A 17263-nucleotide genomic window follows, 5' to 3' on the forward strand; every position below is an offset into this window, starting at 1 on the left:
TTGGGCCTCGCCTTGTCACTGGACCCAAGCAGTGCCAATTCAGGAGAGATGTGGTTGGTGATTGCGAAACTCTTGCCTCATAATTACACGCGCAGCTACCTTTACATGGTGTTTATTGAGACTTAATGGCGACCGATGTATATCACTCTACCGTTATATAAAAGTCACTTTGTCTGTGTGTAAGCTCCTTCATCATAGGTTCTGAAACAGCTGGAACTATCTTTTGTAAATTTCACACAAAGCTAATTTATATGTCTGGCAGTGTTCTTAGATATGTTTTGCACAGAAATTCATCCGATTAGTATCAAAAATCCACAAAAAAATCCGATCTTAAAAATAGTTTTTCTCTCTTTTTCTTTGAATAATAAGAATCTTTACAGGGGAATATTTTACGTTACACCGGCAAGGGAGATAATAAAATTTCGGCAAACCATTTCTGCTTAAAATAAAATTTATTATAATCTGAAGATATATTCTAGTGGTGGAACATTAGACTACATTTCGAATGGTTCCCTGTTCAAGCTCGGGTGTACCTCACCATTTTATTTTAATTTTTTTTTATTAATAAATTCACTTTACGATAAAAGAAGAGAAACCATTTAAAATCGCCGCAAATCATTTCTTCATTTGCATATTTTAAAACTAAACATCAATCATAAGTGACTTTTCTAGGGCATTCATTGTCAAGCCTAAATATCAGCTGACATGATATTGCAAACGAACACAGACGGAATTTGATAAACGACATTGTCATTATTATTTATATATTTTTAAAAATCTTTTTTGCGAATTAGTCCACCGGGAAAATTACTCCTTGTAATATATAATAACTAGCGGGGGTACCTGGCGTTGCCCGAGTGTTTGTTTCCGGGACGGGGGGGGGGGGAGTTTTAAAAAATGTTATGGTAGGTAAGTAGGAAGGATCAAACCCGGAGTCATGAGTAAAAGTAGGAAAATAAAGTGTGAAAAAAAAAAAAAAAAAAAACATCTGCAACGTTAACAGTTCGGCCACCAAGAAAAGTCCATTCCAGTTGTTTAGGAAAAAAGAAAAAAAAAAACGACTACGGTAGGTCGGCGCGAATGTGAAAATATAATGTGAATTGTCCAGCACGCTAACCACTACGCCACAGAGCACTGCAGCTTAGTTTAGTGATTTTAAATAACTTCACATGAAAGAACTACGAAGCCAAACCGGTGTTCTCTTCTCAACTGTTCCTTGTGAACGATCCCCAAACGGTGTTAAGTGGTGGCAGGGGGAGGAGGAATTTATTAGAGAGAAAATATTTTACCACTTCCATTGATCTTAACCGATTTTGGCCGTGACTTCTCAGCAGAAAAAGTATAGAAATCTAAGATTATCGAGGAATTTGAGAAATAATAAGCCTATAACACACCTCAGATATTGTTCTGCCGTTTGTGCATATTATATTTGCATGAAATATCTTGATTTTTAATCCTATTAAGGTCGAAATCCGACGGGAAAAATGAGTTCATTTTATTTATATAGAAAGAAGATCAATATAGGATTGAATCTATAATAATGCATACGCAATCTGCATAAATTAAAATATAATGTTTAAGCGTATTGTCCGATTGGGCAACGACAGATTGCCAGCTAGTATATATATATATATATATATATATATATATATATATATATATATATATATATATACATACATATATATATATATATATATATGATGAAAATAATGGAAATAGTATTCCGACAAAATAGAGAAATAAAAAGGAACAAACCGTGTTATGTGTTCATCAACGTTTCGTCTTTATTTCAAGACTTCCTATGTATGTGTGTGTGTGTGTGTGCGTGCGTGCTAGCGCTTAGTCTATTTCTATTTAACGATTTTAAGTTAATTTTTTTTTCGTATACAGTTAGGATTCTCTTCTATCATTATAGGCATTTTAGAATCTAATGAGGGAGGCAAGTGCTAAGTCTGCGATAGGTTATTCTTTTTCTGGGAATTTAAATGGCATTCTTTATTATTATCATTTTCACTTTTTTTTCACCCAAAGCTTCTTGCCTTGTTGTGAAGATGGAGAAAGAAAACTCAGTAGTAAAGATCCGCGCGTTCTCTCTCAGCAGTTTTACAAGAAAGAAGGACAAAAAGAAACAGACAAAATGCTGAGGATGGAGTTTGACTCCGAAATATATTTAAATTGTAAATTTCAAACAAGTAAAATATTTGTTCATTTTCGTAAAATTGCGTTGTAATTTGGCTTCCAAGCGCACTTGATGCGTATTTTATTTTATTCAAAGAAAAAATACTTTTTGAAATGTATGATACTATCGCTTCCCCTGGGAGGGTTACTTGGTTGAGAAACGTCCTGGGAACGCAACCAGCTCCCCGGGAGAATAAACGATATTCAACGATATCCAAAAGATAGGCACATGTTGGAAACATCAACAAAAACGGGTCGATATGTCGTCGGCTATAACTGGCTGGCATGGGTCGCTTCTTGTCTTCATTGCATCGTATAGACATCTTTCCATCATCGGCATTAATGACATGCTGAAATTTAACGCTTATACAAAAATAGCGAACAAACGCATTTTTATAAAAATATAATTAATTAAAGATTTAACAATGAGGAGCATATTTTTATAAAGACCAGTTGAAACCAGACGCATGCTATGTCGCGTCCACCGACTCCAGAATGCATGTGTCAACTGTTTAAAACAATAGAATTATATTTAATTGAGAGGGAGGGGGAGTGAAAGAGAGAAATAGAGAAAGAGAGAGATATAGAGAGATGGGGGAGGGGAGGTAGGGACATACATACATAGCGTTTAAACATTGTTTTGCTTTTATATCCGTAAGTTCTTTCGGGTTTGACCTTTGAAATTCTAAGGTTTTATGACGTTTTACCTTGGTTCAATATTATAAACAATCTGTCATTCTTGGCTTGAGTCATAGCAGAACATTTAAAATCACAAACACCTGCTTTACACATCTGCACTTCACAAGTACAGACCAAGTTAGGCACAAGGTTTGTTAATGTAGAAGCCCCCAGCTCCTCCAAAAGGGGCTACGTCATTGTGCCACAATGTATTTATTTGAAATTGTAAAGAAAATATCTTCGAATAAAGACAAATCAGTTTTTGACTTGTATTTTTGTTAAATTATCAACAAAATATCTCTTTGAAATGTATTTATTTTAAATTGCTTTAGTTGACAAAGACACATATTTTGATTTTTGAGCAATTAATTTAAGAATAGGCAAAATATGATTTAGTGCCTTAACGACACCATATTAATAAGAATATATTTCTAGGTAATACCTCTTTATCAAATTGTATTTTTCGTGTGGTTATAAAATCGAGTGATATATGTTATCGAACACAGTTGCACACATTTGATCAGTAATAATACACACAGTGGTAAAGTTGTAACCTCTTTGTCTCTTCTGTTGTGTATATTTAGTTGATGAAATAGAGCAATTAAACTAAGTTCTCATAATAATAAAAGATATTAATTTTATTCAGTACCATTTTATTTTGAGCTTAAATTTGTTTTGAAAATCTGTATACTTTTATTTATTTGTTGTTATTGTTCGATTAAGTAAATACATGTTTCCTTGTTTCTGTTTTCAAGGTGTTTTGTTCCGGTATCATTTCTGATATAGAGCTCATGAAACAAGAAAAAGATCACAAAGAAAAAAGCGAACAATTTTCGGCCATTTTCACGGCTGAATCTGACGTCAACTCGGAAACTAGCAGGAAGTCTGTTGAGGTCATTTCTAACCAAGGCAACATAACACACAATTTTGACGAGGTAGAAAACGCCATAAAGGAAAGGCACGATGTTGGAAATACGTCAAACATTAAAAGGCAGAAGAAAAATGATATTTTATTGTTAACTGTTGAGGTGATAAAGGAACACGGCTATTCAAATATTAGCAAAGAAGATCTCCCTACAAAATATAAAACGGTCGACATGTCTGCCGAATTCTCACATGATGAAAACACAAAAAACAACTCCTCAGTTAAAATGGCCGCCAGCCTCGATAAAGTTAAAAACAGAACCCGAGCGAGTATTTCCTACAGCAGCACAGGGGATCATTATTTGAAGGTTGTTAAAAACCGGAAATTCATTTTCTTCCTCTTGGGAATCTTACTTTATAGTATTCCCGAAGAAACAATCTACATGCTGTATCCGGATTACGCTTTAACAAATGGGTCGAGCCAATCGGAAATGTCTAACCTTCTCTCCATCATTGGAATATCTTCGACTATTTCACGTCTCCTCATGGGTTTCACTGCCAATTCCAAAATTGTCGACATCTACATTCTCTTCGCGATGCCTTTTGTATTGCTGGGTGTGGCCACTTTGCTGTTGCCATATTATGTCCATGCCTTTATAGGCCGTGTGGTTTATGCCATTATTTTCGGATTGTACAATTGTGGGATGTACAGCATAATTAACGAGATTGTCACGAAAATAACCGGTAAAAACAATGTTCCAGCAGCTTTCGGTTTCATCCTCTTGCTAAAGGGTATTATTGGTATTTTTGCTCCACCATTGGCAGGTAATAACAATAAGAATTTTTACCCTTTAAAAGTTCTCACATCATATTTAGAAATTACTCACGAATAAAAACCGATGGTGCTCCCTGGAGTTTGGGTGACAAGTCTCTTAGGAGTTCCAGCATTCTCCACTTTGTTTCTATAAGCTTTATTTGCAATTGGCATTACGTTATCGCAACAACCGCTTACCATTATCTTCTAGTTGGCAACTACCATTGGTATCCACTGAGATTTGGGTTGCGTAAACTCATCTCGTGGTCTCAATACTCCCCGCAATCTTCCAGTGAATGTCTAATTAATGGTCGCTCTCCTAGGTTTTTCCATCTTCCTTGACCTTATACAGCTATTTTGTGCGGTATCAGTTGATTATGGTGTATTTCTTGGGGGGGGGGGCAGACTATAAACTTTTTAGCAAATTCAGTTCCAATTGTGTCGATATTGCTTCCATTAAATTTTTTTTATTTCTATTGCAGTTTCCAAGTGGCTAGTTAGTGTTTTTGAATCGTGGGTTCGTTTTTGTATTCAAAGATTTTCCTTTATGTTCGATCTGTTTTATCTTTGCCATCTCAATTCCAGTTTGCATCGTATCGACTTTCTTCGTGTTCCACACTGTCTTCAGTTCTTTAGCTCCGTGTATTTTCTTCGTTTTTCTATCTCTTTCATCTTCATCTGTCATCTGCTCAGACTGTAAAATCTACAATTTGGTACGTCCTTTCTTCCTTTCATTAATTGTTATGACTTCCACCTTTTTTGCTTGGATTAGTTTATCCGTTTGTACCGTCATGTTTCAGGTGATTTTCTGGTTTTGGTGTTCCATTATTGTTTTCTACTTGTATTTGTACCCTTTGTTTGCTTGTTTAAAATACAACCGTTTGCATAGTTCCTAGTGTGCTGCTTTCCCCACAAAATTATATCTGTTTTTACATTATTTTGGGGCTATTTCACTGCATTCACTGATATTGTTTATTGTTTTATCTATTTGTTCACGGAGTCTACATTTTGTATTTTTCTGTTTTTATTTCTTTAATGTAGTTAATTCTAAGCGCATTGTTCTGTGCAGCTGTCAGTAGCATTTCCATTTCTCTGTTCAAGTGTCTTTTTGTGATTCTCTTCTCTTGTCATTCTTATGAACCTTCAATATAGCTCATTTTTATTTCCACTTTTCTTGTCTTTTTGTTTCTAATTTTGTTGTTTCCAGTATTCATTTTGACGTGCTTCTTGTTGCGGTGATCAGTATTTCTGGGTTTTGAGTTATGTATATTTCCAAGTATTTTATTTGTATCTCTACACAGTCTTCTACACTTAACAACCCCCTGTTCTCTTCCTTCCTTTTTATGTAGAGTCGGTCAGTATAAACTTTTCAATCATAGTGCGTTGTACATAGTCATTTGTTTTTTCGTCTTCTGGTTAAAATTCCTAAGTTCTTCTTTATTCCAGTTTATGAATTTCCTGACTGAATATTTTGGTAGTGTTTATTAGCTTTTTTCAGTTCGTTTTTTTGCAAATAGTTTCATGTCGTCCATATACATGAACTGGTTTATTATTCTTTCTGTGTCTGTAAACTTTTATTCGGCATAACATTTTAAAGTTTTCGAATCTCCTAAACGAGTATAGGTTCTCCCTCTCATATTTACATGTCGAGATTTGAAGGCTTTACTTTGTATTTAGCTATATTTTCTTTTAAAATGTTCACTTTGGTATATTTCGAGAAAGAAATTCAATAGCATTTCATTATCTTTTGTTGCCCATTTATTTTTATGTTTTTTTTTTGTCTGTTGTTATTCATCTTTGTTTTTTGCGTGTGAACTGTGTTAGTGGCGAACATAGAATTAAAGAGGTTACTTCACTGGTCTCGATCTAAAATTTGAACAACCGACATTAACAAGACGATCACAGGCAACTGTCATTATCATGTAGCATTAGTCGAATTTTTGTATGTGTTTCAACACCAGACCCAGACTTAGTTTACTTGTGATCCTGTGATCATTAAAATGAGAGACCACACGCACTATCATATGTACATAAAAGAGCAATTACGAAATACAGGACAAGTTACAAAGACACACACACATACACACGCACACACACACATACATATATATATATATACATACATATATAAGAGCAAGTAGTTAATAAAACACGTTAAAAACACTTTGAAAAAGAGTTAAAAACACATTTAATTTTAAAAAGGAAGCACTAAATAAATGGATAGTCCTTAATCCGCGGAGTTTCGAAGAAATACTTTCTTTCTCATCAGAGGGTAGGATTTAGCAAAATGCGGGATCGGATTTTGCTTGCAAAATTATTAAATGAAGCTACAAGTAAGTCATAGATCTTACTTGATAACAAAAAGTGAAGCAGAGGGAATAGGGTGAATAAAAAAGTGATTTTACGTGAATGGAAAGTTTGGCGAAGGGTAAAATTTCCAATGACGGTAAAATCCAAAGATGCAGAATCCAAGAAAGTTAGTTAAATTTACATTCGCACAAATAAAATCCAAGGGAACAGCGTAATTGGAAGATGATCCAAAATAATCCAAAAGGCAGATATCCATGGAATAATTCACAAACAGGTACAAGGAAATGGGAAAGAATTCTAATATATTATTAAAAGAAAGATAAAATGTGCGCAAAAAAGACATGGAACAAATATTTCACGTGCTCTTAGGATGTTGTTTAAAACTCCGGATGTTTTTCGTTTCATATGAATTCTAGGAATAAAAACCAGCAATTACTTACCGCAGATGAAATAAATTATTGCTTAAGAATTACCATTGCGGTTTATTTCATATATGATTTTGCGTGTTTATAATTATGTTTACTTAATTTTTCAGATGCCATTCAAAGTTATGCTGAGAATCCAGATGCAAGTTTCATTTTTGCGGGTAAGTATTTTTCTTTGAAACTTCCACAAATCTGTTCTACGTATTCCTTATTTTTTTGCTTTCATTCAACTTCAAAAACATTACATGTATAAAAAATTTTAACATGCATGTTTTTATTTCCTTTATAAAGTTTTTGGAAAATTAAAGCCAAAACGTAGCTGAACGCATAAGATTTTGAAAGTTTTCTTTTTCACACACACACACACACACACACACACACACACACACACACACACACACACACACACACACACACACACACACATATATATAATATATATTAAGAGGTATATTTGATAAAAAACAAGGAGAAAAGTGCTCAATACGTTAGTAGAGCTAAATATAATATATATAGTTACGTTAGTAGAGCTATATATATATATATATATATATATATATATATATTTGAAATTGGTATATTTAAGCAACATTTTTTTTCATTGAAGCAAATATTATTAAATGCAACGGAGACACTTTGCTTTATAATTCTTTTTTAAATTTTTCGATTTTCCGTATAATCTTTTTTGTATCAAAATCAAAAATATTAATAAAAGAGTCACGAGCGCTTTCGATTCGTCCACGAATCATCATCAGGTTTTGAAGTAAAAGTGCGAAGGAGCGAAAATGGCAATTAAAAGTGAAAACTAAAATACACAGTAAACGGCGACAAGTTAAAATATATAGAGTCGATGAAAATTCAAGTAACTTTTATTGATATTTTTGATTTTGATATGAAAAAGATTACACCGAAAGTCGAAAAATTAAAAAAAGAATTATAAAGCAAAATGTCTTTGTTGCATTATCTATCTATATATCTATAACAGTGAACGTGTCCGTGTGTCTGTCTGTCTCTGTGTCTGTATGTGTACATTTCCCTACGCAATAACTCTGTCAGTTTTTAGTCTACACACTCGAAATTTGATAGACAAGATACTGAGATTTGGGAAAATCGATGTGATGGGGTTTTGGCCAGAAATTTGGCTGTTAAGAGGTCAAAGTTCAACGATTTGATCTGTGAGAACTTTACCAAACTCCTCCGACAATTTTGGGTCTAAACACTTGAAATTTATGATATAGGTTCCTTGCATATGGATTTAACTTAAAAACTTGATTTGAGCCCAAAACAATAAATGTTAAGGGGTCATAATAGGGGTCAAAGTTTAAAAAATTTACCGTTTCTTTTTTTTTTTTTTTTGCTCAACATATACCTCCAAACACCCGGGTAACGCCCGGCACCCATGCTAGTATATCTATAAACGTGAACGTGTCTGTTTATCTGTCTGTTTATTTGTCTGTGTCTGTTTGTGTAGATTTTCCTACGCAATAACTCTGTCAATATTTAGTCTACAGACTCGAAATTTGATATACAGGGTACTGAGATTTGGGGAAATCGATATGATCCTTTTTCGGCCCGAAATTTGGCGATTAAGGGGTCAAAGTTCAACGATTTGACCTTTGAGAACTCTACCAAACTCCTCCAACAATTTGGGGTCTAAACACTTGAAATTTTAGATATAGGTTCCTTGGACATGGATCTAACTTTATAACTTGATTAGAGCTCAAAACAATAAATATTAAGGGGTCATAATAGGGGTAAAAGTTTCAAAAATTGACAGCTTTTTATTTTTTGGCTCAACATACACCTCCAAATATCCGGGCAACTCCGGGCTGAAATGCTAGTATATCTATAAAAGAGAACGTGTCTGTGTGTCTGTCTGTGTGTGTGTGTGTGTACATTTCCCTACGCAATAACTCTGTCAATTTTTAGTCTACGGACTCAAAATTTGATATACAGGGTACTGAGATTTGGGAACATCTATGTGATTGGTTTTTGGCCAGAAATTTGGCTGCTAAGGGGTCAAAGTTCAACGATTTGACCTTTGCGAACTCTACCAAACTCCTCCAACAATTTGAGGTCTAAGCACTTGGAATTTTAGATATAAGTTCCTTGGACATGGATCTAACTTAATAACTTGATTAGAGCTCAAAACAATAAATGTTAAGGGGTCATAATAGGGGTCAAAGTTTAAAAAATTTACCGTTTCTTTTTTTTTCTTTTTTTTTTTTTTTGCTCAGCATACACCTCCAAACACCCGGGCAACTCCGGACACCCATGCTAGTATATATATATATGGTAGCTTCCTTCAGTCTGGACAAAGTATGGAAACCCACTGCGCGTGGAATTTGTGTAACAAGAGTTGTACAACCCCAACTACACATCCCCTAAGTCGGCGTTGTTAAACACCAGCAGTAAAGCGGTTTATACATGCGCAGATATTGAAATCGTTAAGAAAAGACGATTTTACGTGATCCCCTATCAGATTTTGCAGACTTTGAGGTAGAAAAAAAAGGAATATTTTGTTCTAAATTTCACACATAATGCGTATCCAACTCAGAATCATTGTTATCCGATTTAGATTTTGAAAGTTTTTGCAAGACAAAGAAACGCACATACATACATATATCCACACTAAACAGACGTTTACCCTTTTTAAATATATATATATATATATATATATATATATATATATATATATATATATATATATTCCGGCAAACATTAAAATATAATGATAATATATATAATAATCTATCTATCTATCTATCTATCTATCTATCTATCTATCTATATATATATATATATATATATATAGAGAGAGAGAGAGATAGAGAGAGAGATAGAGAGAGAGAAAGAGCGAGAGAGGGATTAAGAGGTATATGTGATAAAAAACAAGGATAAAGAGTGCTCAATACGTTAGTAGAGCAGAATATGTTTTCTTTCTCCAACGATTTCTCCATTGCTTATGACCTCACTCAGATTGTTCATGAATCCACACGTGTCCCTGACACTCCCGGCCAGTATGCAAGTCTCCTAGACATTTTTCTCACAACTTGCCCTCATCTATGTTCATCTTCCGTTCTGTCTCCACTGGGATTTTCCGACCACTCTGTTGTATCAGTTAAGATAAAAAACGAAATGTAATAAGTTTTCAGACGTGCCTCTCCATCGTACAGTATATCGATACTCTTTGGCTGACAGGGATAACTTCCGTACATTTATATCAGATCTGCCTCTGCGTTCCATGTTCAAAATGATGTGTCCTCTATAGTATCAGATCTGACGGAGTGGTTAATTGTAGGCATAGACCGTTTCATACTCTCGAAAAAGTTCGAGCAAAAACCTAACAGCCAGCCGTAGTTCTCTCCAGAATGTGCTTCTGCCATTGCGCACAGAAATTACTTTTTCCATTGCTTCCAACGTAATAGGTGTACTGAGAATAAATCCGCTTTTAGGGCCGCTCTATTCCAACTATCATCAATGGACCTGAGGTAACCTCGTCAGCATAAGACAAAGTCAAACTTTTTGCCAAGATCGTTGCAGCTAATTCTACACTTTACGACCAAGGCCATCAAGCCCCAGTATTTCCTCGTGTATCTGAAAACACGCTATGCGACATACAAATATCTGTACGCGATGTTGCTAAGCTAATCAAAAACCTAGAATCCAGTAAAGCAACTGGCCCTGACGGCATTCCAATTATAGTGCTCAAAAAGCTTCAACGATAACTAGCGTCCATACATGCAAAGTAATTTAAGCGTTGTTTTAAAGGGAAATGCTTCCCAACACCTTGGAAAATCTCATCATTTTGCCCTGTATTAAAGAATTCTAATAATCGCTCATCTCCCTCTCAGTACAGACCAATAAGTCTCATGTGCGTCATGATTAAGCTGCTGGAATCTGTGTAATTCATGTGTAAAAAACCCTGAAGTGTATTAACTTAATTCATTACAAATTGGTTCAATAGACAGAATAAAAATTACCAGTCAATATCGTCAGAAGATTCAAGTTAAAATGAAAATAAAAAACGAAAGATATGTATTTTTTGTGATTACGTATCGATATTAAAAATCAAGATATATATATATATATATATATATATATATATATATATATATATATATATATATATATATATATATATATACTAGCATTTCAGCCCGGCGTTGCCCGGGTGTTTGGAGGTGTATGCTGATAAAAAAAAACAAACAATTTTTTAAACTTTGATCCCTATTATGACCCCTTAATATGTATATTTTTTGAGGTCTAATCAAGTTATTAAGTTAGATCCATGTCCAAGGAACCTATATCTAAAAGTTCAAGTGTTTAGACCCAACATTGTCGGAGGAGTTTGGTAGAGTTCTCAAAGATCAAATCGTTGAACTTTGACCCCTTAACAGCCAGATTTCTGGCCGAGAACTGATTACAAAGATTTTTCCAAATCTCAGTACCCTGTATATCAAATTTCGAGTCTGTAGACTAAAAATTGACAGAGTTATTGCGTGGGAAAATGTACACAGACACACACACAGATACGTTCACTTTTATATATATATATATATATATATATATATATATATATATATATATATATATATGTATATATATACATATATATATATGTATGTATGTATATATATATATATATATATATATATATATATATATATATAATAACACAGTTAAATACAAATTTATGACAGCATCAATGTAAAACATTTATTAAAATGTAATTCTAAAAGAATATTTGATGGAACTGAAACGAAATACATACTTTGAAGAGTGAATGCATCTTTTTGTGAAGATATTCACATTGGACTTTTGAATCAAACTATTACAACCAGCAATCAAAAAAGTAATAAAACATTGTTGTTGCGTTGCAGACAAACACAGTGATATAGTTAACAAAAATATATGGGCAAAAGTATTTTACAGAAGTACACGTCATGATTCTGGTGGCCATAACTGCCATGAATCTCTATGTAATAAACTGCTAGATATAACTATATTTATACTAAAAATCAGTATATCATACCATGACAAGTATATAAAAGAGAATATTGTTTCTGGATTTTGTTGGCTGTTTTTGTTTGATGAAATCATTTAACAATTCTGTTTTTACCTGGAATTTTTTATGCTGAAAAGAAGATTATTAAAAAAATCTGAAACATACTTATAAAAATATTAGTACTGAAATATGAATTAATTTGTAAAAACCTTTATTATTAATTATAAACTTCTGTGAACCGTTCGAGTGACCTTGTTTGCTTGCATTTTGTAATATATTAAAGTGTTTTTGTCTGCTTGTTCGTTTGTTCAAAATTTAATTAATATCGACAAAAAGTACACTATATCACAAATTAATTTTCATATTGAAAACGTATTGTCATCACTTTTATTTCAGCATGGTTTCTGTATATAGTATGTGTTTGAAATAAATCTTCATTCAAACAATACTCTCATTTGTATATAACATTAAAGAAAATCTATTAAATAATTCGCTCGATTTTATTAATTGTTTCAATAAAATCGTTTTAATTGTTCTATTAAGAAATGTTATTTAAAGTTAATTTATTAAATTTATTTTTTATTTAATTTATATTTAATCTATTTTTTAAAATTATTAAAAACTAGCAACAGTTGCGTTTAAAACCGGAAGTAAGCTTATTTATTTAAGCTATGAAAGTAATTTCCTGTTTAAGGCATGAACGTTACTTCGCGTGTTTTATGCTTCCTTAGGATATTCGGTGTATGTTAAATAATATGTAACTAATCCTTTGCTCGGCAATATGCTTTCACCGTGAAAAGCCGGGTATATAAAGCTACTTTCTCTCTCTCTTTATGTCTATCTTTCTGCCTGCCTGTCTGTCTGTCTGTCTGTCTGTCTGTCTGTCTGTCTCTCTCTCTCTCTCTCTCTCTCTCTCTCTCTCTCTCTCTCTCTCTCTCTCTCTCTATATATATATATATATATATATATATATATATATTGTTTTACTTCAATGAAAGTGGGGGTTCACCTTGTTTTTTTTGTTTTTTTTTCATTTAATCGGCTTGAACTAGAATAATCTTTAACAAGCTATGATTTTTCAAGTTTTACTGGTCTAAAAACAGTACCAATTAATCTCCATTCTTTAATTACTATTTTTTTAAAATTTCATTTATTAATTTCATTATTACACAATTAAGTTTTTTTTAAAAATTTAATTCAATATCTTAGGACTTTACTAATTATCTTTGGAATCGACTCAGAAAACTAACATTTATCTTTCAAAGGATTTTTACAATGAATTTATTTAACTTCAAAATTTAGCTGAATCGGTTAGCTCGCCGTGAAAACATTTTTCATAACTTTTTTTTTTTTCACGTGTACAAATATTTTTTTCTTTTGCGTAATTAACTTTAATCTCTAATCTTTCAAATACAATAAAAAAGTAGTCGGAAACCTACAAAAAAATTTATGATAAATCGGCTTTCAAAATTAGGTCCCCCTATTTTTGCCCACCCATTTTTGCCTGTGCCTATTAGTTATTCATAAAACGATATTTCTATATTACCAATTTAATTGCAATTTTCAGCCAGTCAATCCTTAGAGTCGAGTAATATTTTTATGTTATCAAAATAAATTAAAATTGCAAATTATGAAATTAAATAAAAGACAAATATATTTCGTGAGTTGGTTCTGCGAGACACTTCTCGGTTTTACTTCCGGTAGAACTGAACTTCCGTTTCAACAACTTTCCAAGTACAAGATTTCATCCCCTATATTTTAAATTTAAATTCATTTTTTTATCTTAAGGCTTTTTAACATCAAACATTACGTTTTAATTGTTCAGTTTCTTTCACGGCATCTAACGATATTTCGAATTCCAAGAATACCCTTTTTTATTTAAATTCATTTTGTTTGTTGCTTACATAAATACTTGCATATATATATATATATATATATATATATATATATATATATATATATATATATATATATATATATAGGAGAATATGAATGGGAAATGAAGTTACAAATCTATATACTGGCAGATATAGATTGGTTCATTTATTCAATAAGGGAATACAAACAATTAGTTGGGGGATATTATATATATATTATAATATATATATATATATATATATATATATATATATATATATATATGTTTAAACAGCATTTTTCTCTAAGGCATATTGTAAGACCTTCTCTTATAAAGTTACGTAAGGACCCCTGATCTCTTGAAAAACTTCGGCTCGTATCGTCTGGTACTTCGAGAGGCCATCACAGTGACTCTGGTATGCTGAAAACGAATAACAAAACTCACGCAGTCAAGAAAGACAACAGACGTTTGCATTCTATTCTAATTTCACAGTATTACAGATTTTTTTACAAATATATGGTTCAGTTCTTAGTAAGTTTTTAAAAGTCTCAAATCTCCCTTCTCTTCGAAAATAACACTCAGACGGGTCGTAGGAGGGGTGTGTCGGTCACGTCTTCAGGGGGCGGTATTGTTACTTCAAGTTTCGCGCACACTCTCGCTGGAAACTGACTAATTTCGTGTGACACTAGCATTATATAGTGGAGTGTGTGTGTTGAGGTAGAAGTCTCCTAAGCCAATAAAATTACACTACGCATTTGCAGAAAACCCCAGATTGCGGGTGTGCAATTCAGCCATGTCGCTAGCTTGCAATCTGGCAACAAAATCAACATTTAATTCCCATGACTTCAGGGGTCGAACCTGGTCATTCAGAACCCCTGGCACTGACTCGTCAGGCTAGATGATGTCAACGCTATTGTTCTAACATTTCCTGTGATCAATTTCGAATAACAGTATAACTCTGATTTCCAAACAATAAAGCAAATTATATCTATACATTATATCTATTTCGACAATAAAATAAAATATATCTCTATATCTTCTACTTTAAGTTTTTGGGATATCCGCCATTGCCCTGGAACTATTAAAGCTATCTTAGCATAGTTATCCGGCTCCCCAATGAGGGCAAATCGCTCCCTCAGGTTGATCACGTTACATATAAATAAAATGGACGTTTTTTGTTTATTAATTGTATTTCCGATCCTTTTAAACTTCCGAATAGCAGTCTTCACTTTTGGATGGAACTGGCTGATGGATTTACCATATTTATCATAAGTCCGAGTACTTCCCAATCTTTCTGAATTCATCGTCAGAGATAACTGGTTTTGAACAATTGTTATACTTTTTTTTTCTCTTTCTTGGTTAATAATTTTATTTTTTCGTTGGTTAATTATTTTAATGATTTAAAATTACACACACACACACACACACACACACACACACACACACATATATATATATATATATATATATATATATATATATATATATATATATATATATATATATATATATATATATATATTACATCGACCGAAAACATTGTGAGACTAACAATGCAGATGATAATAGAAATCCAGATAATCAAAAAAACATGGAGTCTGATTTGTATAAAATACATTAATCATGTAAATTCTTTTTGCATATTTTTCTTTAATTGTTGAACTGAAGAGATTTTAAAACAGAAAACGAACAAGAATGAAAACGTTTGGATCTTATTTTTTCTTATGATGCTTGAACGCAAATATAAAATTATATAACATTAAAAAGACTTTCATTAATATTTCTGTTGTTTTCAGGTAGCCTCTACACAATGTGTTTGTTGATGATTGTTTTGCTGCCTTGAGATTGCTGGTATTCTAAAAAGATTATTTGGATTCATCGGACTACTGTTCTCATCTTGAGTGTGATTTTTACAAGGTTTTGGTCGGTGCAACCTCCGACCTTCTTCAGGTGTATCTTGTCGAATTCGGGAATGTTTCTATCGAATTCGGAAATTTGGACGGAATTTCGAGCAGAATCGTTTATTTACTTCACGGAGGTAGCATGCTCTTGTTCTGTCGGCCATGACTGGATAGATGTCCTCATTAATTCGCAATTGTATTATTCGGTCACCCACACACTTTTTACAATTGACTTTTCAAATCCTCTAACCACTGCGCCACTGGTCCGCAAATCAATTCTCTTGAAGGTTGAATGTTCATTCCTCGGTGTAGGCGACCGAAAAATACAATTGTAAATTAGTTAGGACATATATTCAGTCATGGCTGACAGAACAAGAGCATGCTAAACCTGTTAAGTAAATAAAGATTTCTGTACGAAATTCCGTCCGAATTCCTGAGTTCGATAGAAACATTCCAGAGTCCCGTTTACGTATATTTTTATACTTCTCCCCTCTTTAAAATTCTAAATTATTTCTAGGCCAACCATTCGTTTAAATCACCGTTTTTCATTTTTTCTTTTTTTTTATTACCTGTATGTGTGCTTTTTTTTCTTTATTTTAATTTCTGTCTACTTAAATATCGGCATTGAATTCCTGAGAACAATAAACAATATATTATACACACAAATTATATAAATGCCGACAATTTTCTCCAACAAAAAAAATAAACATTGTTAAATTGACATTTTTAAATGCCTTAACAGACACTTAACACATTTTAAAATATGACCTTTAGATATCAAAAGTTCACCCCTCCTTTTTTTTTTAAGAAAACAAAAACAATAAAAAAAAAAATGCTTTACAACAGGTAACGCAAAAAGTTTCCTCCTGGCATAAAAAATGATATTTCATTTTCTCTTCGAGCTCAAGAGTTCTCTTTTTCAAAATAATTTTTTTTTTTCGTTTGTGCGTGTATGATTCTCTTTCTTTTTTTTTCTTGACATGGCGTGTATGTGTGTGGTAACTCGTCTAACATTTTTCGTACCTTATGACTCTAATTTTTACGTTGTGACTTATCATTTTTTTCCGTCGTAAACCAGGTTCTTTTTTTTTGCGACTCCATGCAGAAGTCTAATGGTCGACAGCGCCAAACAGAAATGGCTGTTTAATAGTGGGATGGAGATATCGGGCACATATTTAACGGGGTACGCTGATACCGAGGTACAGCTGATAACAGGGGTACTGC

At 32.9% G+C, this 17263-nt stretch overlaps 1 protein-coding gene across 2 annotated transcripts in view; it reads left to right on the top strand.

The window, feature by feature from the left end:
- The window catches only part of LOC145243016 (monocarboxylate transporter 9-like), a 45579-nt gene extending 28643 nt beyond the window's left edge, over nt 1–16936 (top strand). Inside the window, exons 5-7 of one of the 2 annotated variants that reach the window (XM_080106131.1) lie at nt 3615–4548; nt 7383–7433; nt 15935–16935. In XM_080106131.1, coding sequence (XP_079962257.1) covers nt 3615–4548; nt 7383–7433; nt 15935–15981 — 1032 coding nt within the window. In that variant the 3' untranslated portion in view covers nt 15982–16935. Of the gene's footprint in view, nt 1–3614; nt 4549–7382; nt 7434–15934 lie in introns of both variants that reach the window. The other variant, XM_080106132.1, reaches the window with a different exon arrangement.
- Nucleotides 16937–17263: the final 327 nt, after the last annotated feature.

This window comes from Euprymna scolopes, chromosome 21 (assembly GCF_053919585.1).
Source record: "Euprymna scolopes isolate OS-2025 chromosome 21, ASM5391958v1, whole genome shotgun sequence".
NCBI classification, from domain to species: domain Eukaryota; kingdom Metazoa; phylum Mollusca; class Cephalopoda; order Sepiida; family Sepiolidae; genus Euprymna; species Euprymna scolopes.